Below are 24,994 nucleotides of genomic sequence, written 5' to 3' on the forward strand. Positions count from 1 at the left end.
AAAAGTTTATAAATACTGACTGCTTCCTTCAAGAAGAAAATTAAGATGATAGACATGGAGAACACCAAAAATCATCACAAAAAATGAAACTGACTATAACTTAACAGACAGGAAATTATAGGTAACTGATGTGCAGTCATTTCTGAATTAGTCATGTGCTATGTGTACTGACTTGTCAGAACAAAGATTGAAATCAATATAAAAATGAAAAAATAAAGATAAAATATGAGATACTATTACATAGCTCTAACCTGACTTATTCAAATGAGCTATTGATACCAAAGAAAAAGAAACATATAATAGAAAATGGAATTTACAACCATTTTTTAATGGAATCTGTAATATCACTGGTATAGGGAATTTTCAGTGAAGACAACTACAATGTAGATCAGTCCCTAAGAGGCAATTTATTGTCTTAGAGAGTTATCTGGGACAAGGAGAGGTTAAATCATTTTTTCAGGGTTCCACAACCAATAAGAATATGTCAGAGGGGGGATTTGGACCACGATTTTCCTGACTTTGAAACCAACTCCTCTATACTACTACTAGTTGCCTCTAACAACATCATTTTCTCATTAGTTTAGTCTCTATAATCACTACAATAAGAATGCTGAGCCCCAAAATTATGTGTTAGCAAACATTTGATTTCCCTGTGAAGCAGAAAGACATGACAGTCAAAATCAACACAAATTTACAATACCTTATGGAAGATGGTTAAGGATCATGGGCAGCATAACCAACTAAAAATATCCCAACCTAAATGTCGTATAGGCATTGCAAACTCAGCTAATCCAACACAGAATTCATTATTTTTCTCCCCAAATCCTCTTCTGAATTTTCCTGTTACTGCTGAGAACACTACCATCCTATCCTCCAAGTCATTCGGACTCAAAACCTTAGAGGTGTCATTTTCTAGTATTATCTTGCCATCCATTTCACATATCCAATCTCTTATCAAGTTTTCTCATTTCTATCTTCATAAAATCACATACCTTCCCTTTCTCTCCATTCAAACCACTACCATCCTAGTGCAGGCCTTCATCATTTCACACCTAGGTTATTATATTACACTTCTAATTGATCTCTCTGCCTCCAGTGTATCATCCTCCATTAAGTTGCTAAAGTGATTTTCCTAGAGCACAAACCTGACCATGTTACCTCCTCTAAAATAAACTCCAAAGGTTACCTATTACTTCTAGAATCTAATATAAAATCTTCTGCTTGGTTCCTAAGCCCTTTATAGCCTATTCTCTTCCTATCTTTCCAGTCTTTTACTTTATTCCACATACTTTATAATATAGTGACACCAGCTTCTTACTGTTTCTCACACATGACATTTCATCTCCTAATTCTGTATCTTGCTTTTTCACTAGTTATTCTCCAATGCCCAAAATACTCTCCTTTCTCATATTCACTTCTTGATTTCCTTCAGAACTCAGCTAAAATCTCACCTCCTACAGGAGATTTTCCTAGTCTCTTCCCTCTATCCTTTTCTTTTCTTCCCCACCCCCATTAGTGCCTTCCCTATGAAATTACTCTCCATTTACACTAAAATATCTTGTATACATAATTTTTATATCTTGTCTCTCCCATTAGAACATGAGTTCCTTGATAGCAGGGACCAGATTTCCCCCCCCTCCCCTTTTTTTAAACTCTTAATGGTTAGAACATTGCCTGGCACATAGTAAGCACTCAAAAAATACTTGTCAACTGACTTACCATGTAAAATAGCAAGAGGAAGAACAAATTTTCAGAAATCTTGGCATAAGACTCAAGTTGAAGAAGAGACAAGAAATGGACAAAAAATGGAAGAGATCTTTCAACATTTTTATAAACTTTTTTCATCCAAAATTGTATAAAAACCATTATATTTTAATATCTCAGTTTTTTATGTGCTAATAAAGGAAATGGAAATGGCACTGAAAAGGCAAAACAGGAAGAATGGCTGAACAAGACAAACCAATTATAGAACAAAGAAATATGTGCTGGAGGTAACATAATTTGGAATGTGTGAATGTAGAAAAAAAAATTTGGCATGTGATTATCTGAATATCTGAAAGAAAAGAGAAAATCAAATGATGGGGTAAAATAATTTTTATGAACAAAAAAGATATTTAAGAATTAAAAGGATACCAATAGCTATTCATCTATAAATAAGCCTTCTTTCTCATCTTTATAAAATCTGTGACAGTGATCTACATACATTTTGAGGATATCCTTAATGAAAATATGAGTAAGAAACAGAAAGGCTTTTTACTAATGGTTTTCTCTAGCAGTCTACACAGCTATACAACTGATTACAAAGTTCAAAGAATACAAGATTTCACTGTTCTTATTGCTTGTTTATTATGAAAAACCACCTGATTCAATAGAATTAAATGTGATCTTAAAGGCACAGCACAGGGACTCCCATGATTCTGTTAAGCTCACACAAGACTCATTGACAACAAGAAAGATAATTTTATTCAACAATCCTCTGATAATTAAATGAAGTCTTAGATAGGGAGAGAGACATGTGCTCACCAAAGCCATTCACTTTTGTCTTGGAGAATAAATCAAGTCTCTGTGGAAAATGAATTTTTTATATATGTTAAGGTTCTCCAAACGCTTCCATTTGCAAATAGCATCATAGTAAATAATCACATCAAACTCTATAATATGACTACAGAGCTTCCTAAATGATATCCACAACTATTTAAAAATTCAATGTAACAATTCATATAAGAAAAAGCAAGTGGATGAAGAGTACCTATTACTAAGGCTATGATCTATAGCTGGGTTGGTTGGTTTATCAAAAGATATTTTGGGCAGACATTGAAAATAGATAATGAACTGAGCCCAGCATTGAATAGGATAAAAAGAAAGAGAACAGGGTTATTAATATTTGGAAAATAATGCGGTACTTTCAAGGACACTAAGATGTTCCCTAAAACAAAAAATGATTATTCTTAAAATGATTCTATATTTCTACATATCATGTAACATCACAATCTTAGAAGCATCAAAATTCCAGGTGATCTAAAAGGCAATGGAGATATATAAAATGCATTAAATAGCACATATCACCAGTAATATATTTATGCCATCTTTTAATCATACCAAAAATGCATTAACAGAAAAAAAAAAAAAAAAAGTTGGGCTGTTAAGGTAGCAAGAGTGAGAGATTACAGTCAGTCCAGTGTTACCTACATAATATTTAAAAAGCTAAGGAAAGGTCTCCAGTATGTTTATAAATGGGGGATTTATGGGAAAGCATAAATATAAATAGTATAAGATGAGAAGGCATTCAATCACTACCAAGGGAGGGAATACTCATATCAATCAGATATACATAGGTATTCAAAGAATGATGGATCGCTATTAACAAGAATTTTAATAAAGGCAAGTTTTATATAAGATGTCATGGGAAAGACTCAGAAAATTTTTCAGTTGAATGTATGTGTGTGAGTATGTCATTTCATATATATGATACATGATTATTTTTGAGGAATGAAGGATTTATAAAATATAACTGTGATTTTTTTTTTTTTGGCTACATGTAGAATGCTGATTCTTTTATTTACAGAAAATTCAAATATAAAAGTAGATTCGAATAATATTTAAAAGATAATTTTCTCTTTTCCCCAACACTATTCCCCATCTTCACATAACACTATTGAAACCATGGATAGATAGTCGTTTCATATTTATATTTGTCTTCCACAACCTTCAAAGATTTCTCCTTGTGGCCTTGTTCTGAGACTTAACTATCTTTGCCACACCTATTCTAGGCATCCAAATGCAAGTTAGAGAGAGATGCTTCCTGGCTTTAGGCAGAGATCTCTAGCAATCTACTTTTCTTCTCCCAGAACTTTTGAAAAGTTCATAGCAACTCATCTTGCTCTGCAATTGCATATAGGGCACAGGGAAAGACAAAGTGGTCCTTGCTCTTTCAAACAGTGAAAGTAATTGGTGGTTGTCAGGTTGATCTAGAATTTTTTAAAAATCCATTCAGACTGCAGATCATACATGACTTTAAAATTTATTTTTTCATTTTCTTTCCTTTCCTCTCCCTTGAGAGGGTTTAAATCTGATATTTTCTTGTACTATGTACCTGTACCATGGGAGATTTATTAATACCTTTTCTTAAATGATTTATCCTTCTGTGTTTAAATATTTACTTTTTTTCTCTTCAGCCATTATATTGATAAAAGCTGCTCAACATCTGTGATTTTGTGTACTTTATTATTCAAATGTAGATCAGCAATAAGGGAATCTCTGGGAAAGGAGAAAAATAGAATTAAAATTTGTGATATTTTGCCAGAATGCAATTTTTGACTAGGAACCTCAGATAAGAAAGAGTTAGTGATTCATTTTTACCACTTCCCAGGATAGAGAGAATACATTTACCTGGATTTCTAAGGCAAATGAGTCAAAAATATGACTAAGACTAGCTAAACCAGTATGTTAACACTGAAGAGTCTCATTTTTAAAGGAAAATCTTTCCTCCAAAAGGGAAAGGACTAAGAAGACGGATAGAAAGTCACATCCAAAAGTAAAGAGTGGCCCAGACCACAAAAAGAGGGCAAGCAAGAATGATTGCCAATCCTGTCACCCTTTCGCACCACCAATGCAGCAAAAATGATTAAGCATATAGCTTATTATATGATATAAATAGCTATATTTAACATGTATACATATACACATAAATGGTTATAATATATATAAAATAGCTTTGTTTATAATTGTTATATATGTATATATATATATATATATATATATATATATATATATATATATATATATAAAATATAGCTATAGTTTTAATAGCTATAAAAAGAATTAAAGGCCTTTTACAAGGATAAAAATGATGTCTGAAGAATAAATGATAGGTATGTGAACTCATTTCAATTGTCACAGGCATTACATTACCAGAAAAATGAGGATATTCAATTCATATTTCAAAAGCTAATCTCATAAATAGGCTGGTTACTCTCATCAATGACACATCACTGATTACATTCATCAATAATACATCATAGATGAGAAGAAAGATCCCAATTAAAAGATTCAATGAAGATTTTTCCTTTTCTGTTAAAAACTAATGACAACTTTTTTTTTTCATTTTTAGCCATGCAAATAGCTATCCTCCATATTTTAATCAGTTTTTCCTAAAAAAAAAAAAAAAAAAAAAAAAAAGTTCCAGGAGCAAACAGAGTTTGATTGCAGTGTGTGTGTGTGTGTGTGTGTGTGTGTGTGTGTGTGTGTGTGCGTGCATGATGCTTCATACTAAACATTCTGATTTAAAAAATAAAATGGGGACTAGGATATGCATCTATGTGCATAAAAGTTGAAAATGAAAAAATCATGTGTGCAAAGGTTAAACTGATAAGTTTTATCTCAAAAACATCTAATCCAAGAATATTTTTGTGGCTAGCCAGAAACATACCTCAACAAGACATGCATGCAGGTTTCACAGAATCGGTGACCACATTCTGTCTGCTTGGGATTACATAAAATGAGGTGACACTTTTCACACTTATATTTGTCTTCCACAGGCTTCACAAATTTTTCTTTATATCCCCCTTGTTCTGGGACATAAATCGATACTCCAGCACCACGATCAGGATTTGTCTTTTGTTGTACAGTTTGCAATGGAGCAGGGGGGTCCATCTTTTTACTGGAATCCATTTTAGAAGAGAAAAATTCTGTAGAAGAAAAAGAAAATTGTACAATGACTAATAGAAGTGTTAGCACAAACATAAGAAAGAGGAATCCTTTAAGATATATGATATCTAAATTCATGAGTTTGATAAATTCATTTTATAGATGACGACACCAAAGAGCTTGGGACACTGCACCCTCCATGCTGGAAACAGAGCTCTACTTTAACAAAGAATTACAAGTCATTTTCCCAAGATTGGGAAAATGAGTAAACAACAGAAATAGATTCTGACCATAGAAAGTTATTATGGTGACATGAAAGATGAAAATAAACACAGAAGTAGTTAACAAAGTCAAAGTTTTTACATCCAAAGCCCCCAAGAAAAAATAAAAATTTATTTCAGGTCATGGAAGAGCTAAAAAGGAATTCTGAAAATCAAGTAAGAGAGGTAGAGAAAAATTGGGAGGAGAAATGAGAGTGATGCAAAGGAAGTTCAAAAAGCCAGTGAAGAAAAGAATGCCTTAAAAAAAAAAAAAATCACAATTGGTCCATTGGAAAAGAAGGTACAAAATTGTTCACTGAGCAAATATTTCCTCAAAAATTAGAACAGAGCAAATAGAATCCAATGACTTTATGAGAAACCAAAAGAATGAAAAAATAGAAAACAATATGAAATATCTCATTGAGAAAGCAAGTGAAAATAGATCCAGGAGAGAAAAAATTTAAATTATTGAACTATCTGAAAGCCATTATCAAAAAAAGAAAAGAAACTCTTTCTCTTTGAGAAATTATTAAGGAAAATTGTCCTAATAGAGAAGTAGACAGTAAAATAAATTTCTATTTATCCACTTATTACCTGATATCTGAAAATTTCAAGATGAAAACTTCTAAGAATATTATAGCCAAATTTCAGAACTCTCAGGTCAAGGAGAAAACATTGCAAGCAACTATAAAGAAACAATTCAAGTATGGTAGAGTCACAGTCAGGATAACACAAGATTTAGCAGCTTCTACATTAAAGAATCAAAAGGTTTTGGAATATGATATTCTAGAGAGCAAAGGAGTTAGGATTACAACCAAGAATCATCTACCTAGCAAAACTGATTTTTATACTCCAGGTTAAAAAAAAGGCAGTCAATAAAATAGAGAATTTTCAAGCATTCATGATAAAAAGACCAGAGCTGAATAGAAAATCTGATTTTCAAATGCATGACTTGGGAGAAATATAAGGGCATAATTGGGAAAAGGAAATAATTAGGGTCTTAATAATGTTAATCTGTTTATATTTCTATAAGGGGGATTGTAAGGGTTAAAAAAAACTTCTAGGAGCAAGGAATTCGGTTTAAGGCATGTGGGAGGACCTGAGGGATGAGAGGTACCCAGGCACAGGCAAGTTCTACATGGAAGTGGGGCATAGCCCCAAGAGGCGGTGTCTAACCCTAGGTACCACATTTCCCTCCTTAGTACTCTTAAAGCCTAGCATGCCTCCCTCCCTCTTCTTGGGCCAATCCCGTTATGACCTGCGCATCCAGGTTCCTAGATGACCTCCCTTACCCCGGATCCTTAAGGAGTATACATATGTGCTACCTAAGAATAAAGCTTTTTTTCCCACTTCACCCCTACCTCCTCATAGTCTGTCTCTGTGGGATCCGGATTGGTGCCCAGATTGGTGCCTAGCCATACCACCAATAGGTGGCAGTTAGAGTAGTAGCTCTAAAGGGAGCTACAAGATTAGAATAGCATTAAGGGATGCTATAGGTGATGACACTTGTAAGTCACAATAATTCTCTCAGAAGGACAAAAATGTAGACAAAGGGCATGGGTGTGAGTTGAATATGAAGGGATAATATCTAAAAAATAAAATTAAGGACTGAGAGAGAAATGGGCTGGGAGAAAGGCAAAGGGAGAGTTGAAATGGCATAAATTATCTGCCACAAAAGAAGAAAAAGCTTTTATAATAGAGAGGAAGGGGGGAAGGAGAGGAGGAGTGAGTGAGCCTTAATTTCATCAGAATTAGTTCAAAGAGGGAATAACCAATATACTCAATTGGGTATAGAAATTTATTTTATCCTTTAGAAAAACAGGAGGGGAAAAAAGAGTGGAGGGTAATAAAAGAGAGGATATATACAGAGGATTGGAAGAAGTCCATGGAATAGCTGAGATGGTTTATACAAATACAGAAGCAGAAGAGGGCAAGTTGAGATTGAGGGGAAAGTCCAGTATGAGACTCATGAAGAAGAGTATGAAATTCAACTATAAAGGGAGATTAGAGTCAGATTGTGAAGGACTTTGCAGCCAAATTAGAGTTTGGATTTTATTTGGTAAAAGAACCATGGAAGCCTTTTGAGCAACACAGTAATGTGACAAAACCTGTGCATTATGAAGATTATTACTGAAGCTAGGAGGAAGAATAATTCAATCAACAAGCACTTCTGTGTCATGTGTTAAAGGACATGAAATAATCTTTGATTTCAAGTAGATTAGCACCTTATTAGTGGATATAACACACACATATATACAAGTATATACAATATATACCCAAAATAAATAATCTGGATTGCAATGGTCTTCAAATGCCAAACTGATGGACTGGATCCTGAAAGTAACAGAGAGCTGCTGGAGTTTATTGAGCAAGAGAATAAGGTGGCCAGATTTGTGCTTTAGGAGTGTCATTTTAAAACAATGTGAAAAACAGATTGGAAAAAGGAGAGACTTGAGGCAAGGAAATGAATTAGGAGTCTATTCTAATAGACTAGGTGAGAGGTAATGAAAGCTTGAATAAGGGTGATGATTATATAAGCAGAGAGAAGAGGATGGAAGTGAAAGATTTATAGTGGAAGAATAAGCAACTGATTAGATATGTAAGGAGAGGAGGGGGAAAAAGAGAGACAGAGACAGAGTCAGAGACAAAGAGAGAGAGACAAAGAAAGACCAAAAGAGTTAAAAACAGACAGACAGATAGTGACAGGCAGGGACAAATAAAGAGACAGAGAGAGGAAATGAGGCAGAAATAGCTTCAAGATTAAGACCTGAGGTGATAGGAAAGGGGGTGGTACCCTTATTAGAAATAGTATGGAATGTATTGGTCAATCTGCCATCTAGAGGAGGGGAGTGGGGGGAAGGAGGGGAAAATTGGAACAAAAGGCTTGGCAATTGTCAATGCTGTAAAATTACCCATGCATATATCTTGTAAATAAAAAACTATAATTAAAAAAATAAATAGTATGGAAATTAAAAGGAAGGGTAGGTTTATGTCAAGTTTGAGTTAACTATAAGACATCTACTTTGAAATGTCTTTTAAGATTTGGTAGGACAAAATTAGAACCCAGAAGAACTAGAACTAAATGTATATTTGTGGGCCATCCACACAGAGATTATAATTGAACTCATATGAGACTTCAGAAGTAAAATATAAGGATCAGAAGAAATCCCTGGGAAATGCAATCATGATGGTTTATGAGCAAAGGAGATTGAGAAGAAACTGCACAGTTGTATAATTTTCTTAGTTCAGCTGCATATGAGTGTGAAATATGTGGTGGGAGTTATCCAAAGTTACAGTTTTGCAACTCTGTGTATGGTGACAGGACAAAGAGGCAAGGAACTTGAGAACAGCAAGGTAATATAGTGAATATAGTGCTGGGTCTAAGTCAGAAAGATCTTAGTTCAAAACCAACTAGCTTTGTGATTTTACACAATCACTTTACTTCTATCTCAGTTTCTTCAACTGTAAAATGGAAAAAAAAAAAATTAATTCATGTCCTTCCTCCCCTGGGTTGTAGTGAGGATCAAATGAGATAATTTTTATAAAGTGCTTAGCACAGGACCTGACAGATGCTTATTTCCTTCCACTCTTCTTCTCCTTCCTTCTTGCTTCTAATTCCTTCATCTTTCAAGGAGGCTTATGAACATGAGAGAAGGAAAAGATCAGAGGTTACCTTTCATCTAGTGTTGACATCTACTTTCAATCTGCTCTCAGAAGAACCTTTGGAGAAAGAGGATCAAGTTTACTGTAAGGGCTGATCAAAGGCCTCAGATCAGTTTTCCCCACCTTCTCTTCCCCTACTTCAGCAAAAGAAATCATTCTCACAAGTCACTAGGGTGGAAATAAGTAGGTGTGGGTGCTTGAAGAAAAAAATCAGCATGCATGTTCACAAGGGTGAAAAGGTAAACTTGAAAAAGAAGGGAAAATGATGTGGAAAATCAATAGGTAATAGCTACCAAGATCTCAATTGGGTGAAATATTTGGATATAGTGAACTGCAGAAGAGGGATAGATGAATGACAGCAGCAGAGAAAGGATCTGGAAGAGGTGGTGGGAAGTAAGAAGTGTGCCAATTTTTCTTTAAGTTAAGAGGCATTAAGAGGTGGTGGGGAGTAAGAAGTGTGCCAATTTTTCCTTCATTAAGAGGAATGAAAAAATGTACAACCAGTACTGGAAAGGATGGCCAGAAAAGTATAGTCCTTTGAAGGAAGGAAGTTTAAGGCTATTTACAGCTGTTCAGAGTAAAACTATAACTGCAATGGGATTAAAAAGAAGAGATATTGTAGAAATAGACTCAAAGAAGGGTTGTCAATTGATTAACTGTAGGGTATAGAGAAAAGTAAAAAATGACTCATTTCAAGCCTGAATGACTTGCAGTCAGTCAATAAATATTTATTAACCACCTACTAAATACCAAGCACTATGTTAAATGCTGAGGATTTAAAAAAAAAAAAAAAAAAAAAAAAAGGCAAAGGACAGTCTCTTCCCTTGAAGAGAACTTCTCACTCTAGTGAGGGGATTCTACAAGTTTAAAAAAAAATGTACAAATGCAGGAAAAATAGGAAATAATTAAAAGAGGGAAGTCATTGGAATTGAGTGGTTGGAAAAGGCTTCCTATAGAAAATGGAATTTTAATTAGGACTTAAAAAAAAAGTCAGGGAAATAAAGAGGCAGAGATGAGCAGGAAGAGCATTCCAGGCATGAGGGGTAGCCTGAGAAAATGCTTGGAGCCAAAAGATGGTATAAGGTGTAAATTAAAGAAATAGTATAGTTAAAAGAATAAGCAGGTTTTTAGAGGAGATGAGTTCAGTTTCAGAGATGATAGCATAGACAGGAATGTTATGAGGAACTGAAGCAGTTATCCTTGTTGTTTATTCTTTGTTCTCGAAAAGGACCATGAAATCAGGGAAGTGATGCCATGACATGCAAGTGAATTGGATTTAAGTGAGGGAGGATTGTGCAAAGTCACTTGCCTCATTTTCCCCTCCAGAGCCCTGGGTCCAGTGGCCAGATATAGATCAGGACTACTGGAGATGGCTCTGGATGAAGAGAGAGACCTTATCCTCTTCAAGCTAGGGTCTTTAACAGGTCTCAATGTGACAGAGGCACATCCATTGAATAATTAAGGGTGTGTTGCAATTGAGGCAAAAAAATGGTCTCTTTCATCTAGCCCTAAATCAATCCAATAAATCAATCTGGGAAGGGAATAGCCTCAGGGTTTCTGGCCAAATAGAAATGATTGTTACTTACATTCACTCTGAGTCAATCAAGACCCAAATAATAACCAACTGAGGCTTGGCCTGGGATCTATTGTTAGCCAATCAATGAGAGTCAGAATGATTTGGGTTTAAGGCATGGTCCTTTAAATGAATCTAGACAGTAAATCCCAAGATATCTTGACTTTATTTTTATAGCCCTACCAAGAGAATTATACTTTGAAAAGTCATCAACCTCATCCAAAAGGATATAAATCCATCCAATACATAGCTACCTAAATAGTGGGATTATTCAACATATTATACTGGATATATGGACTGCCAATTCATTTTAGTGTCTATAAGAGATTATGAGAAATAATGTAGAACACCATGAGAAGAAATAACTTTTGATTAGTCAGGCAAGTGTAGGGAAACCAGGGTATAAATAGAATAATGCCACTTATTCAGAAATCACATAATGTAGCAGGTTTGTCTTTTAAAATTTATATTTCCCTGAAACTAATGTTCAAATCAATTTTCAGTCTCATAAACCACATTAAGAAATTCTTCATAACACTTTTGGCACAACATTTATGAAAACTGCCCAAGATGAGCAAGTAGGGATGACTTGCAATTTGTAGCACTGAAGATAATGCTGAAATTAATGAGATCACAGACCAAATATTTAAGTAAGCAGATAATGGCAGGATTGCAAGATAATGGCAAGGATTGTGGGATAAAAATCGGTTAATGTGAATAATAAAAATGGTCTATGATGAGGTCCTCGGTCACTAGATGGGATTGGCAGAGAAAGCCTAAAGTATTAATAAGATTACTCCACAAGCAAGGAAGGCACTGCTAGGGATCAACTCAACCTTATTGTCCTACCCTTTGTAAAGATCTTACAGTATCCAATCAGATGTCAAACCCCTGAGGTTAAATTTCCTCTATAAATCTGCCTATGATCCATGCCATCTTTCCTGAATGCCTTTTGGTTTAACTCACCACTACATTCTATTTTATAGTGTCTTTCTCTTTCCCCCTCCCCCATGTCTCACCTTATCTTTCTTCCCATCTCTCCACCATGATTCATGGTATCTTTTTCCTTCTTATAGCTAACTAACTCTTTTAGGGAGCTAAATTCTTTTTACGATTTAGTTTGCCAGAATATGGCATACTCCTACCTCATGGTTTATTCCCTTTTCCTGGTTAATTGTAAGTTCTACTGGGGACCTGGTCTGTTCCATTGTTAATTGTTACAACCACTTTCCTTGTTAAGTATATGATCTCCCAAATGTATTTCATATTTATCATTCTTGGTGTCTGTTGCATTTCTTCATTTTGTCTGTAACCTCTTCTCATAAATAAACCTAAATTTTGCCAAAAAGAAAGGCCATGGTGAATTTGTCACATGACCAAACCCCAACAGTTGATGCTTACATCAACTCATCATTTGATGTTGAACCTCAAACACATCAATTTAGATGCAAACCATATATTGTAAGAAGAGGTAAAACAATGTACACGTACACACACATCTATACACCACTGTTAGAGATGAAATAGTGGCTAAGGTCTCTAGCAGGGGAGAACTAATAAATTCATTAATTATAAGTCTTATTTGTACTTAATTAATTTAAGACAGACCTAAGGTTATTAAGAAAAAATAATAACTGACCCTATGTCCCTGCTTAAAAATTAAAGATGTAAAATTCACACACTGTAGAAATTCAAAAAAAGTATTTAATTATGAACATGTTGATTGGCACTAATGACCAATAAAGGTAGAAAAATTTATTATAATCAAATAATTAGAGTTGGAAATACATATAAATAGCTTTGCATTAACAAATGTGTAAATCGTTCATTCCTACTACAAGCTAAGTGGATCACACATTCTGTTGAGATTTGAGGGGTCTTCTAGTCTAATTTCCAACAAGCCCTATGAAGAAATAATCCCTGAAAAAAATCAATTAATAAGTATTTGTTTAATAGCTATTATGTAATAGGTGTATATATATATATATATATATATATATATATATATATATATATATATATATATATATATATATATATATATATATATATATATTGGAGATAGCAAGACAAAACTGAATCAGGTCCTACCCTCAAGGAACTTGCCTTAGAGACAATATGAATGTAAATACATAAAAGGGTTTTTTGTTTTGTTTTGTTTTGTTTTTTGGTGGGGGGAATCAGGAAAGGATTCCTATGGTAGATGTCACTTGAATAGAAAGAAAACAAGGGTTTTAATTGATGCAAGTGAGGAATGCATTCCAGGCATGGCAAACAGTCACTACAAAGTTGCAGGGATAGAAAATAACTGTAAGGTGCAGGAAGAAGGTCAATTTGGCTGGATTGTAATGTATGGGAAGGAGAATAACATATAAATCTAGAAATGTGGGTTGGAATCAGACTCTGAAACACTTTGAAAACTATAAAGAGAAACTTCTACTTGAGACTACAAATAATAATAAGCCACTGCAGTTTACTGAGCATCGGAATGACACAGTTATAGCTGCTTTTTCAGAAAATCCCTTTGGCAGCTGTGTAGAGGGTGAATGTAGAGGGAGAGTTCTGTGATCAGGAAAACAATTAGGAAGCTATTGGAGGCAAAGTCATAAGGGCCTAAACTAAGGTGTGCACAGAAGAGTGAATAAATGTGGGGCTTGTGTTGATAGAAGCTTCTTTGCTAAGGAGTTTAGTCCCTAGCTCATAGTATTCCTTTCTATTCCGGCTCCTATCCTTATACTAGACAACTTCCATATATATACTGATGCTCCCTCAAATACCTTCACCTCCGGATTCCTCAATTTGTTCAATTCCCATGACCTATTTCTGTATTCTACTTCAACTAGGATCATAGAGTATGTCTTACCATCACTCACAAGTGCTTTACTTCAACAACCAAAAAAGATCTAAAATCTCTTTATTATATACCATAACCTCCTATTGTTCCATGTCTTCCTATCCATCATCCCTACTAATTTATTCTTTATCCTCACCAGGACCTTCATCCCTTCTATCCTTATATAGTATTCCAGACTATCACTCTTAATCTATTTAAACTTTCTTCTCTTCCCAATGTCAGTCTCATAGTTAATTCAATTCTATAGTGTCTTCTACTCTCAAATTCCTTATTCCTCATCCTATCAATGTTTACACCTTGCCAAATCCCAATCATGGACTACTTTCACCATCTAACTTCTTTACTCTTCTCCAACTGCTGAACAAAGCTGAAAGAAATCATGCAACTGAATCAAATAGGTCCAGCTCGAAATTATGGTATCTAATTCCAAATGGGCCCTCACTACAACAAAACAGTCATTGTACTCCTCAGTAACTGCTTCTTTCCATAAAGGTTGTTCTAAATATCTTTTCCCCTGATTGATTTTCTTCCTATTCCCTCTTAGCTGAAGGCATACCTCATATTTTGCAAGAAAATTAAAACCATTTGCCATCAACTCCTCTATAATTCAAAATTCCTAATATCAGTCCTCAATTTTAGTCCAATATGTAATGAAGAAGTGACCCTTCTCCTTAAATTACCACTGTATATACACATACTCCTTTTATCCCCTTCTAGCACAGTGCTTGGCACAGGGCAGACACTTAATAAATGGTTTTTGATAGATTCTCTCATGTAATCAGTATCACTATCACTACTCTCTAGTTTCCAATCTACTCAACTTTCTTCTCTGCTTCCTACATATGCTTCCTCCTCCTCAAGATATTATTCTGTATCTCTTCCACTTTAGCAGCCAAATTACTTGAAAAAGCTGTTTAGTCTTATCCTTTCCATTTCTCTACTCTTAATTTCTTTTGAATCCTTTGCAAGATTATTTCCATCCTCATCAGTCAACCAAAACATTGTTCTCTCCAAAGTTACTAATGATAACCATTTAGATACCATTTAGCAATTGATTCTTAATGGCCAAACCTGAGGCTATTTCTTAAATCTTCATCCTTCTAGACTTCCCTTGCATTTGTTACTGTTGGCCATATTCTCCCTCTACAATAGTTCTATTTACTGAATTTTCATGATGATGCCCTCTCTCAGTTCTCCTGACTTTTTTTTTTCCCTCAGTCTACTTTGCTGGTTCATCATCTATCTCAAGATCCCTACCCATAGTTGTCCCAACAGGCTCTGTCCTAGACTCTATTATCTTCTCTCTGTGTAGATTATATCACTTGATGACCTCATCAGTTTCCATAAGCTTAATGATACAGATGACTCCCAAATCCACATATCTAGCTCTAATTTCAAATATAGGGCTGAACTTAGACTCAGGAGCACCTGAATTTTAATCCTACCCCAGACACTTACTAGCTGTCTAACTGTAGACAAGAAACCTAGCAACAATTGAGACAATAATTAAAAGTACAGGGTTGATATGAGGATCAAATGGTATAGTATATAGAAATGTTTTGCAAACCTCAAAGTACTATCTAAATACCAACTATTACTATCATTAATTATCCTTAATTCCTTACTCCGCATATACAGTTTTGTTCCAGAGTTCATCATTTCTAATGCTACAATATTTCTGGTGTCAATATGTTAAAAAGGTAGAAATAAGTCGATCAATACTTTCCTTGCTGTGTAAAGGAAGACTTCCTGGAATAAGAGAATGAGGAATTGTCTTAAGAGATTAAAACAATATAATCTAGCAAAGGTGATCAGAGGCACTGAATGACATTTCTTAGGGAAAGGAATGTTTAAAATGTTCTGGACTTGGGGAGTCGGGAGATACAGGTTCAGGGCCTAGTTCTGATTGATACTTGCTAATTGTATTAGTAAAAGCAAATCACAACCTCCATGTGGTTTCTTCATCTTTAGAATAAGTATAACACAATTTATGCTAAACAGATTATTATGAAGAAAACATTTAATACAATGCTTAGCACATAGTAATAGTAAAGTTTAATAAATGCTTGATGCTTGATCATAAACCCCAAAATGTTATAGAAATATGAACTATTTTGCTAACATAATTTGATATTTCTCATTTCTACAAAAATAGACAAAGATTCATCTTAATATAATGTACTTGACTTCTTTATTTAAAATTTTAGTTAAAATTTTAACATATTCATTGTACCGTGCTTAGTAATCTATGCTTATTCAGAAAATATCATTTAATGAGAAAGACTTGCTAGATGATGAATAAAAAACTAGCCATTAATACAGATTTGTCTCAGTGCTGTGGAAAGAAACATGGTTTGGAAGTGAAGAGACCCAGGTTCCAGTACTGATCCTATCATGCTAGCTAACTGACCTTAGACATGTTATTATGTCCTTTTTATTGCCTTTGATTTTCTCATCTCTATAATGAGAAAGGAGGGACTGGATGAACTGTAAAGGCCCTTCAGGATCTAAAAGTTCTATGATTCCACCAGCTTGGTGTCAAGTTAATTAAAAGTAATGAATGATCCCTCAAATCACTTTTGGAAATAGGTGAGCCATAAATACCAATCTGGCTCCAGTCTACTTTTTCAGGCTTACTGATGCTATTTGCTTTCATAAAAGACATTCTGCTTCCAGTCTCTGTGCCTTTGAAGAGGCTGTTCCTCATGCCTGGAATGCCCTCCTTTCCCCTTCTCTCATGAAGGCTATCTATTAATACAAGGAGGGGCTGCAGAGAGTGCTCATACTGATGAGATCATGGCCCATTTGTAGAAAGAAGCATTCATTATGTAAATGTGGCATCCTCATTCTTGCCAAGACAGTTAGGACACTGGAGATGGAGCTCTTTGACTTCAGCCAGAAGTCGTACCAGCTTCTGCCTCCTTGACTCCCCTGAGAAATTTGTGGAAGTGAGTTGATGGGACTCATAGACCTGCCCTGCCCTACCCCTCAGCCTAAAAGGAAGATGACTAAGTCTCCCAAGAGAACATGAGAACCAAGGAAGAATGTGCAGAAGAAAGCCAGGGAGTTGCCTCCAGCTGTGCCAAAAAATGAGGGGATACAAGAGCTATAGCTGAAGCTTGTGGAGCTGAACAAGCAGTAGAAGAGAGAGAGAGAGAGAGGGGCTGTAGGGAAGAGGTCACCAGTATCTAACCATGAAGGCAAGATGCATGTTCAGGCAGATGCTGCTCTGTAGAACATATCCAGGAGTGACACCTATCTTTCTCTTATTTCTTTCACCTCCTTTTCCTTCCTGGGAATGTATGTGCCTATTTTCAAAACATCTCTATTTCTTATAATTTTATTTATATTCCTACTTACTTTGCCTTTTAAATCAGTTTGAATGATAAACATGGTTTATCCTATTTATTGCTAATCACTGCATTGCTAGTCTACATGTATCATTACATAAATGCAGCAAACAGAAAGACAATAAAGGAGTACTAAGGAGGAAAGAGAAACAGATTTTATAACTGTGATATATTTTGCCACAGAATTTTTCTGTTAAGGGATTCAGAAACATACAAAGAGAATTATTGTTTAACTTTTTATAGCCTCCCAGAGCAGAAAAAAGAAGATTTAATTTGGAATCTTTCTCTTTAGGTAACAAACATTTTGGCGGAGGAAGACTGGAATAGGAGGTGGGGCGTTGGCCACTTTCTCTCCATTATTTCCTGGCCCTATTTGAAAAGAAAATCACTCTTTCAGACTGGAAGAGCTGAGGGACAGTCAAGACAAAGGGAGGAGCCTAGGAATAGGTTGGGAGAAAAAACTTGATCCATACAAGCTATAGGGAGTGACAATTGTGCTTATCAGCAGAGTCAAGCAACATGACCATAATCAAGCAAGACAACCAAAGTAAACCAGGTACTATAAGAGCAAATAAAATACATCATTCTTTATCCCATATAGTCAAGAGTGAAAAGTTTCCATATTCAGTGAGAAATATATCTATTTTACTACCATGTCAGAAACAAATGATCTATTTTCTTCAGGTTCATTAATAGTCATATGAAGAATACAGCTAGAAAGTTCCCTACAACTTATTTGGCAAATATGGGATAGATACATGATCATCTCTGTAGATTAGCCACAAGAGAGTCTTTTCATAAGGCTCACATCTCCATAACAAGATCTCCCTTCACAATTTAGCACTCCTTATTCTTGAGTTCAGCTTTTAGGTGAGTTGAAATATTTAAGGGATGGGCAAGAAGGGGAAGGGGAAGAGGTTATGTAATAATTATGAGCATTTTAGGAATATTTCTTTTGAATAGCAATAGTACTTCATATATTGTATGGTAGCTGGTTGGGTATTCTGCTACCATTTAACTTACACATACACCCAATCCAACAAAACTGTGTTGTCTTGATGGTGGCTGAGTTCCAAGATTCATTGCCTGGGAAGTGTATATTGCCTTTTAATGTTTTTAGAATACCTCATGGGTGATGTTGATGAAAAGAATCTGGCACACTTGAAGCCAAAATAGAAATTAATTCTCACCCAATCACAAAATCATTTCAAGAGGCAATATTCCACTCATATAAGAAAAGCAAATGAACAGATATCTGTCTCAAATAGACATATAAAATATATAATATGTCATAAAAATAATTTTCCAAGTATAGTTCAGTAAGTAATAAGAATGTCCAAAGCTTAAATAGAGGTCAATAATAAAACCAAATCCTTTGACTGACTATAACAGAAGCTCTAATTTGTTCAAACAAAAGCAAACCCTAGAAATCCAAAAGTAGGATAGGTGAATACGTAAAAAGGAGAAAAGAAATTTTGTTTGAATTTTATCAAGACTCTTATAAATCTTCTTACTGATAAATTTGTATCTTTGCATTTACTATGTTAGTAAAGAAGATTGTAACATCTTAAAACTTTAAAAAGTTTAAGGTGATCTCAACAAACATTTATTTTCTATTTCTAATTTCTAGCTAAATTATGTTGAGATAAATTACAAAACCATTTCAATTTGACAAAGAAAGTAAGAAAATCACGTACAAAACATGAAACACCTAATAGATAATTAATTGATATCCCAAGAAAAAGATTTCCTTCTTTTATTTCAAGGCATATCTATTACTTTAGCTGTTTTATAGATCTATATAATATATCCCTGAACTTATTCTTTTTTTTTTTTTAGATTGATAAAAGAGGTTTATTATGGGGCTTGGAAGTAAGATTAAAATCTAGTTAGAAAAGGTGTTAGGTAAAGAAAAGAGGGCACCAGCACCAGTGTTCCAGTCGGCAGAGATCCTTGGCATGCCAAGCGTAAGGCTGCCATGTTTGGGACCTCTGCCAAACTTATTCTTTTAACAGTTTATTAGCAAGTAGAGATACCACTACAAAAGTTCTACATCATGATAGAGAAATGAGCCTGGTTCTCTAAGGCTTTACCTACAGAATGGAAGTTCTACCTAGCTGAAGTGTTTAGAGTACAGTCCAGTGATAAGCTAAATTTACTAAAGACAGGTCTAGTTAAGTACAAATAAGTTTAGCACCTGAAAGCTGGCCAGATGGTGATGAATTGCCAAAGCAATACATAAAACAAAGGAAAATATAAAACATCTTCCAGTCCTATGCAGATTTTGTGTTTCTTTACTGACAAGCAAAATGGTAGAAAGGAGGCAAAGGGTGCTAAGAATCACAATATTCTGTTAACATTACTTGGCACTTTAAATATCAGATTCTTCTTCAATAATCAATGAGCTGACATACTATATTATTGCAGAAAATGACCAATATCAGTGATACCCTTGTTTTCAATAAAACTAGAAGAACCATATATTTGGAGCTAGAAGAGACCTTAGAAACTATTTAATATAACTATCTCATTTTACAGGTGAAAAAATTGAGGCTCAGAAAAGCTGCCTCATGTTAAATAAGGACTAAGAAGAAAAGCAAAGTTTCAAATCCATAAGAAAGTTCCAGCTAAATAGAAGAGCTCACAGGTTCTTCCTGGAAAAGGTAAGAAAAGAAATTGGCACACCAAAGCAACAAGAAATATAGTATTTTATTGGCCATTTAGTCATCTTATTCTGTAGTGCTCATGCTAAACTTCATATTTATATATCATGATTTATTTTTTCCGAAAGAAAGTTGGAAAGTATTGGACATGGCAAGCACCAAAAAAATGTTTTAAAAGGCTATACACTAAGATATCAATATGAGAAAGTAATCACATGGTTCAGGAGTTGTAGATGTCTTCTCTTATCAGTGTCTTTTAGGGTAAAAGCTAGGGGCAGCTGGGTAGTGCAATAGATAGAGCACCAGGATTTGGAGTCAGGGATATCCGAGTTCAAATCAAATCAGACACTTACTAGCTGTATAACTCTGGGCAAGTCACTTAACCCTGTTTGCTTTAGGTTCCTCATCTGTAAAATGGACCAGAGAAGGAAATGACAAACCATTCTAGTGTCTTTGACAAGAAAACCTCAAATGGAGTCAAAAAGAGTTGGATATGAGTGAAACAACTTAATGACAACAAAAGTATAGTCTTAAATGATTTTATTGCTTGTCATGTCCAATATTTTCTCATAATGTCCTATATATATCTTTAAGGTATCCTGAACAAAAAAAAAAAAAAATATGAGGACAAGAAATCATCTTGAAATGATTTTCTATAATAGGTCCCATTTTCCTATTCACTTTATTGACTAAAGAGTATATTTTTAAGAAGTATAAGTCTTGACAGAATAGGCATTATAGGTTGAATGATTTTTAAAATCTACTCATACAATAAAAAGAGGGTTCTTCTAAATCTATGACCCTCCAACAAGATGTTTCCAATCATGTAGGATGATCATACAAGATTTCTTGAAAGGTATAATAAGAGATAATTTTGTTCAGTGATTCTGTTTGCATAGTAATAGTGTACAATCCAAATGGAAAAGGGATTTGTTATATATAGTGTTGTCTTCCAGATGCTTCTATTTGATATTAATATTGTGCTGACACAAGGCATTACAGAGATTCTTTAATAAGATCCACAGCCACTTAAAAGAAATTGGTTAACATGGGAATTGATATTTTTAAAAATGTTTTGTCCAAATAACCTAGATTTGTATGGTATGCAGGTAAGTGGACAACCCATTGAACTAGTTGAAACATCTATCTTAGACAATTATCTTTCTTCCTAATTTCCTGATTTGTAAAGGGCTAGAACTGAGCAAATGCGCTTGGATAATGGAGCACGAGACTAATTGCCAATTGGACAATTCTCTATTAAGATGTTTGAAGGATGACCCTCCCCAACTATTCGGTGCTGGCTGGATCGATGGGTGTGGACAAAGAATGGGAAGTGACATGAGTGGGTGGAGTAGGAGAAGGAAATTGAGGCATTCTCCTGGCAGTGGAGAGAGAGAAAGGAGTTGTGGAGATTGCTAGATCTAATTCCCTGACCACGACCGCAAAAGACCTTGAATAAAGACTTTTGCTTATCCTGACTCCAGCTGATTCTAAGAGATCCAGGGTCCCAACACTTATTACCATGGAGGGTACCATTATCTTCATAGTACCCTAAACTTACAACTTAGGTATCATCTTCGAATCTCATTCTCATTCCTTTACTCCCATTCAATACCTCATCAAGTTGTGTGGATTCTACTTTCTCTTTCTCTGAACATTTCCAGCATTCTCTCCTCTGATACTTTCTGATATACCCTAGCTCAGGAGTTCTTCCTCATAACTGGACCATGCAATAACCTTTTGGTTGATCCCTTGTCTCTGATCCCTCTGCACTCTAGTCCATCCTTGACTCAGCTGTCAAATTAATGTTCCTAAAGGGTAGATCTGATCTGAACATATCTCCCCTCTATTCAATCAACTCTAGTGGCTCCCTATTGACTCCAGAATCAAATAAAAAATCCTCTATTTTTTCAATCCCCGACCTTTTGACCTCTCCAATCTCTGATTCTGTCCATCATTCTCTTTTCCTTGATACTTTCTTCTAGTTTCCATGACATTGCTTTGCCCTGATTCTCCTCCTATCTGTCTCCTTTGCTCACCAATCATAGGTCTCTTCCCAAGACTTTGTCCTGGGTCCTCTGCTCTTTTCTGTCTATAGCACATTTCTTAAGGACCTTAACAATTTCCATAGTTTCAATTCTTAGTTTTAAGCAATGATTCTAAGATCTACTAGTTAGCCCTAATCTTTTGAATGTCCTCCATTCTCTCAAGCCCAATTGCCCATTAGATATCTAGAACTAGAAGTTCTGTAGACATCTAAACTCAACAATTCCCAAGCTGAACTCATTGTCTTTTTCTCTTCCCCAGTTCTCCCCTTTTTCTAAATCCCCTCAGTAATTCAGGCTCACAATCTATCTGTCATCCTCCACTCATTCTTTCTCACTTCTTATATTCAAATCCTCTTGATTCTACCTTTTTAACACCTCTGCTATCTGCCCCTTCTTTCCTCAGACATTGCTATGTGGTACAATCCCTAATCACCTCACACCTGGTTGGTCTCCTTTCTTCAAATCATTCCTCTCTCCAGTCTGTTTTCCACTAAAGCTATCAAATTAATCTTCCTAAAGTAAAGATGAGACAATAATCTCCTCTTCTTTTCCCTTTCAATAAATTCCATTGACTCTCTGTTATTTCCAGATTAAAAAGAAAATCCTTGGTTTGTCTTTTTAAGTCATCTACAACACTATCCTTTTCTGCCTTTCCATTATCCTTATAACTTACTTTTGTTCATGTGTTCCATGACGTGACACTGGCAAACCATCCATCTCCACGCTATGGGCTGTCTTTCATTCCAACAATTCTTTCTTTCTTCATCTGTATCTTCTGGCTTCCCTGGCTTCTTTCAAGTCACAGCTAAAAGCTTTCTCAATCTCTCCTAATGCTAGTGGCCTTCCTTCTATTGATTATTTTCAATTATCCTGTTTATATCTTCTTTGTATATAATTGTTTGCATATTATAGCCCACATTACATTGTGAGCTCTTTGAGAACAGGAACATTGTTTTGCCTTTGTATTTTCAGTGCTTAGCATAGAGCCTGGCACAAAGTAGGTGCTTAACAAATGCTTCTTGATTTGGCATTACAGCAGTTCATTTAAAAACTCAATTAGGAAACAAAATACTTAAATAAGCCTATCTTAGAAAAAAGAAATTGAATAAGCCATCGTGAGTGCCCTATCAAAAAATCTCTAGGACCAGATGGATTCCCAATTCTACCAAACTTAAAAAAAAAAAAAAAAAAAAAAAACCAACAATTAATTTTAATAGTATATAGACTTTCAGGAAAAACAGGCAAAGAAAGAGTCCTACCAAATTTCTTTTATGACATAAATGTAGTTCTGATACCTGAATCAGGAAGAGCAAAGACAGAAAGAAAACCACAGACCAATTTCTCTAATAAATATTGATGCAATTTTTTTTTTTTTTGCTGAGGCAATTGGGGTTAAGCGACTTGCCCAGAGTCACACAGCTGGGAAGTGTTAAGTGTCTGAGACCAGATTTAAACTCAGGTCCTCCAGACTTCAGAGCAGGTGTTCTATCCACTGTGCCACCTAGCTGCCCCTGATGTAAAATTTTTAAATAAAATGCAAGCAAGGAGATTACAGGAATATATCACAAAGATCATACATTATGACCAGGTAGAATTTATATGAAGAATTCAGGGCTGGTTCAATGTTAAGAATTCTAACAGCCCATTATCACCCTTATTTTTCAATAATGTGTTAGAAATTCTAGCTATAGCAATAAGAAAAGACAAAAAATTGAAGGAATTAGAATAGGCAGATGATATGATTGTATACTTAGAGAACATAACCAAAAAACTATTTGAAACAATTAATAACCTTTGTATAGAAATCAGTATCTCTATATATTGCCAACAAAGTCCATCAGTAACAGATGGGAAAAGAACAATGGTAGACAATATAAAATACTTTGTGTACACCAATAAGAAAAAACTCTATATGAACATAATTATAAAACACTTCATACAAATAAAGATATTGCTCTAGAGTCTTGCTCTTATCAAGGTTACAAAAAGCTGGATATGAATGAAACAATTGAGCAAGTCATATATTTTTTGTTTGTTTTTTGGTGAGGCAATTGGGATTAAATGACTTGTTCAATGTCACAAAGCTAGGAAGTGTTAAGTGTCCGAAGTTGAATTTGAATTCAGGTCCTCCTGACTCCAGGGTCAGTGCTTTCTCCACTACTCCATCTAGTTGCTCCTGAACAAGTCATATGGGGGGAAAAGTTCTAAATCACTACTGATTAAAGAAATAAAAATTAAAACAACTCTGGGGTATGACCTCACACTTATTATAATTGGTTAACATGAAAGAAAAGGAGAATGATAAATGTTGGAGGGGATGTAGAAGAATTGGGATGCTAATGCACAGCTGGTGGAGTTGTGAACTGGTCCAACCATTCTGAAGAATAATTTGAAACTATGCTCAAAGATCTATAAAACTGTGCATAGCTTTAGATCTCGCAAAGGTCTACATCCCAATGAGATCAAAGAAAAAGGAACAAGATCTATATGTAGAAAAATATTTATGGCAATTCTTTTTGTAGTGGCAAAAATTGGAATGTGGAATGACTGAACAAGTGTTAGCATATTATTATGATGGAATATTATTTTGTTATAAGAAATGATGAACGAGATGGTTTCAGAAAAATATAAGAAGACTTATATCAACTGATGCAAAATGAAGTGAACAGAATAAGAATAATATCATACACACTAACAGCAATGTTGTATGATAATCAACTATGAAGACTGATCAATTCTGATCACTATTTTGATCAATAAAATGATCCAAGATAATTCTAATTAAAATTCTAATTCTTATGAAAAATGCTATCTACCTCTACAGAGAGAACTGATAGAGTCTGAATGTAGATTAAAACAATTTTTTCACTTTATTTTTCTTGCTTCTTTTTGTTAACATAGCTAATAAGGAAATATGTTTTATATGATTTCACATGT

General features: G+C 34.7%; 1 protein-coding gene across 6 annotated transcripts in view; it reads right to left on the minus strand.

Annotated features, from left to right (window-relative positions):
- LOC141556653 (TNF receptor-associated factor 3) overlaps window positions 1-24,994 on the minus strand; it is a 154,105-nt gene that overhangs the window by 37,304 nt on the left and 91,807 nt on the right. For all 6 annotated transcript variants that reach the window (XM_074291111.1, XM_074291112.1, XM_074291114.1 and 3 more), the window contains one exon: window positions 5,429-5,687. In XM_074291111.1, the coding sequence (XP_074147212.1) occupies window positions 5,429-5,670 (242 nt within the window). In that variant the 5' untranslated portion in view covers window positions 5,671-5,687. The remainder of the gene's footprint in view (window positions 1-5,428; window positions 5,688-24,994) is intronic.

Source organism: Sminthopsis crassicaudata, chromosome 2, assembly GCF_048593235.1.
Source record: "Sminthopsis crassicaudata isolate SCR6 chromosome 2, ASM4859323v1, whole genome shotgun sequence".
Lineage (NCBI taxonomy): Eukaryota > Metazoa > Chordata > Mammalia > Dasyuromorphia > Dasyuridae > Sminthopsis > Sminthopsis crassicaudata.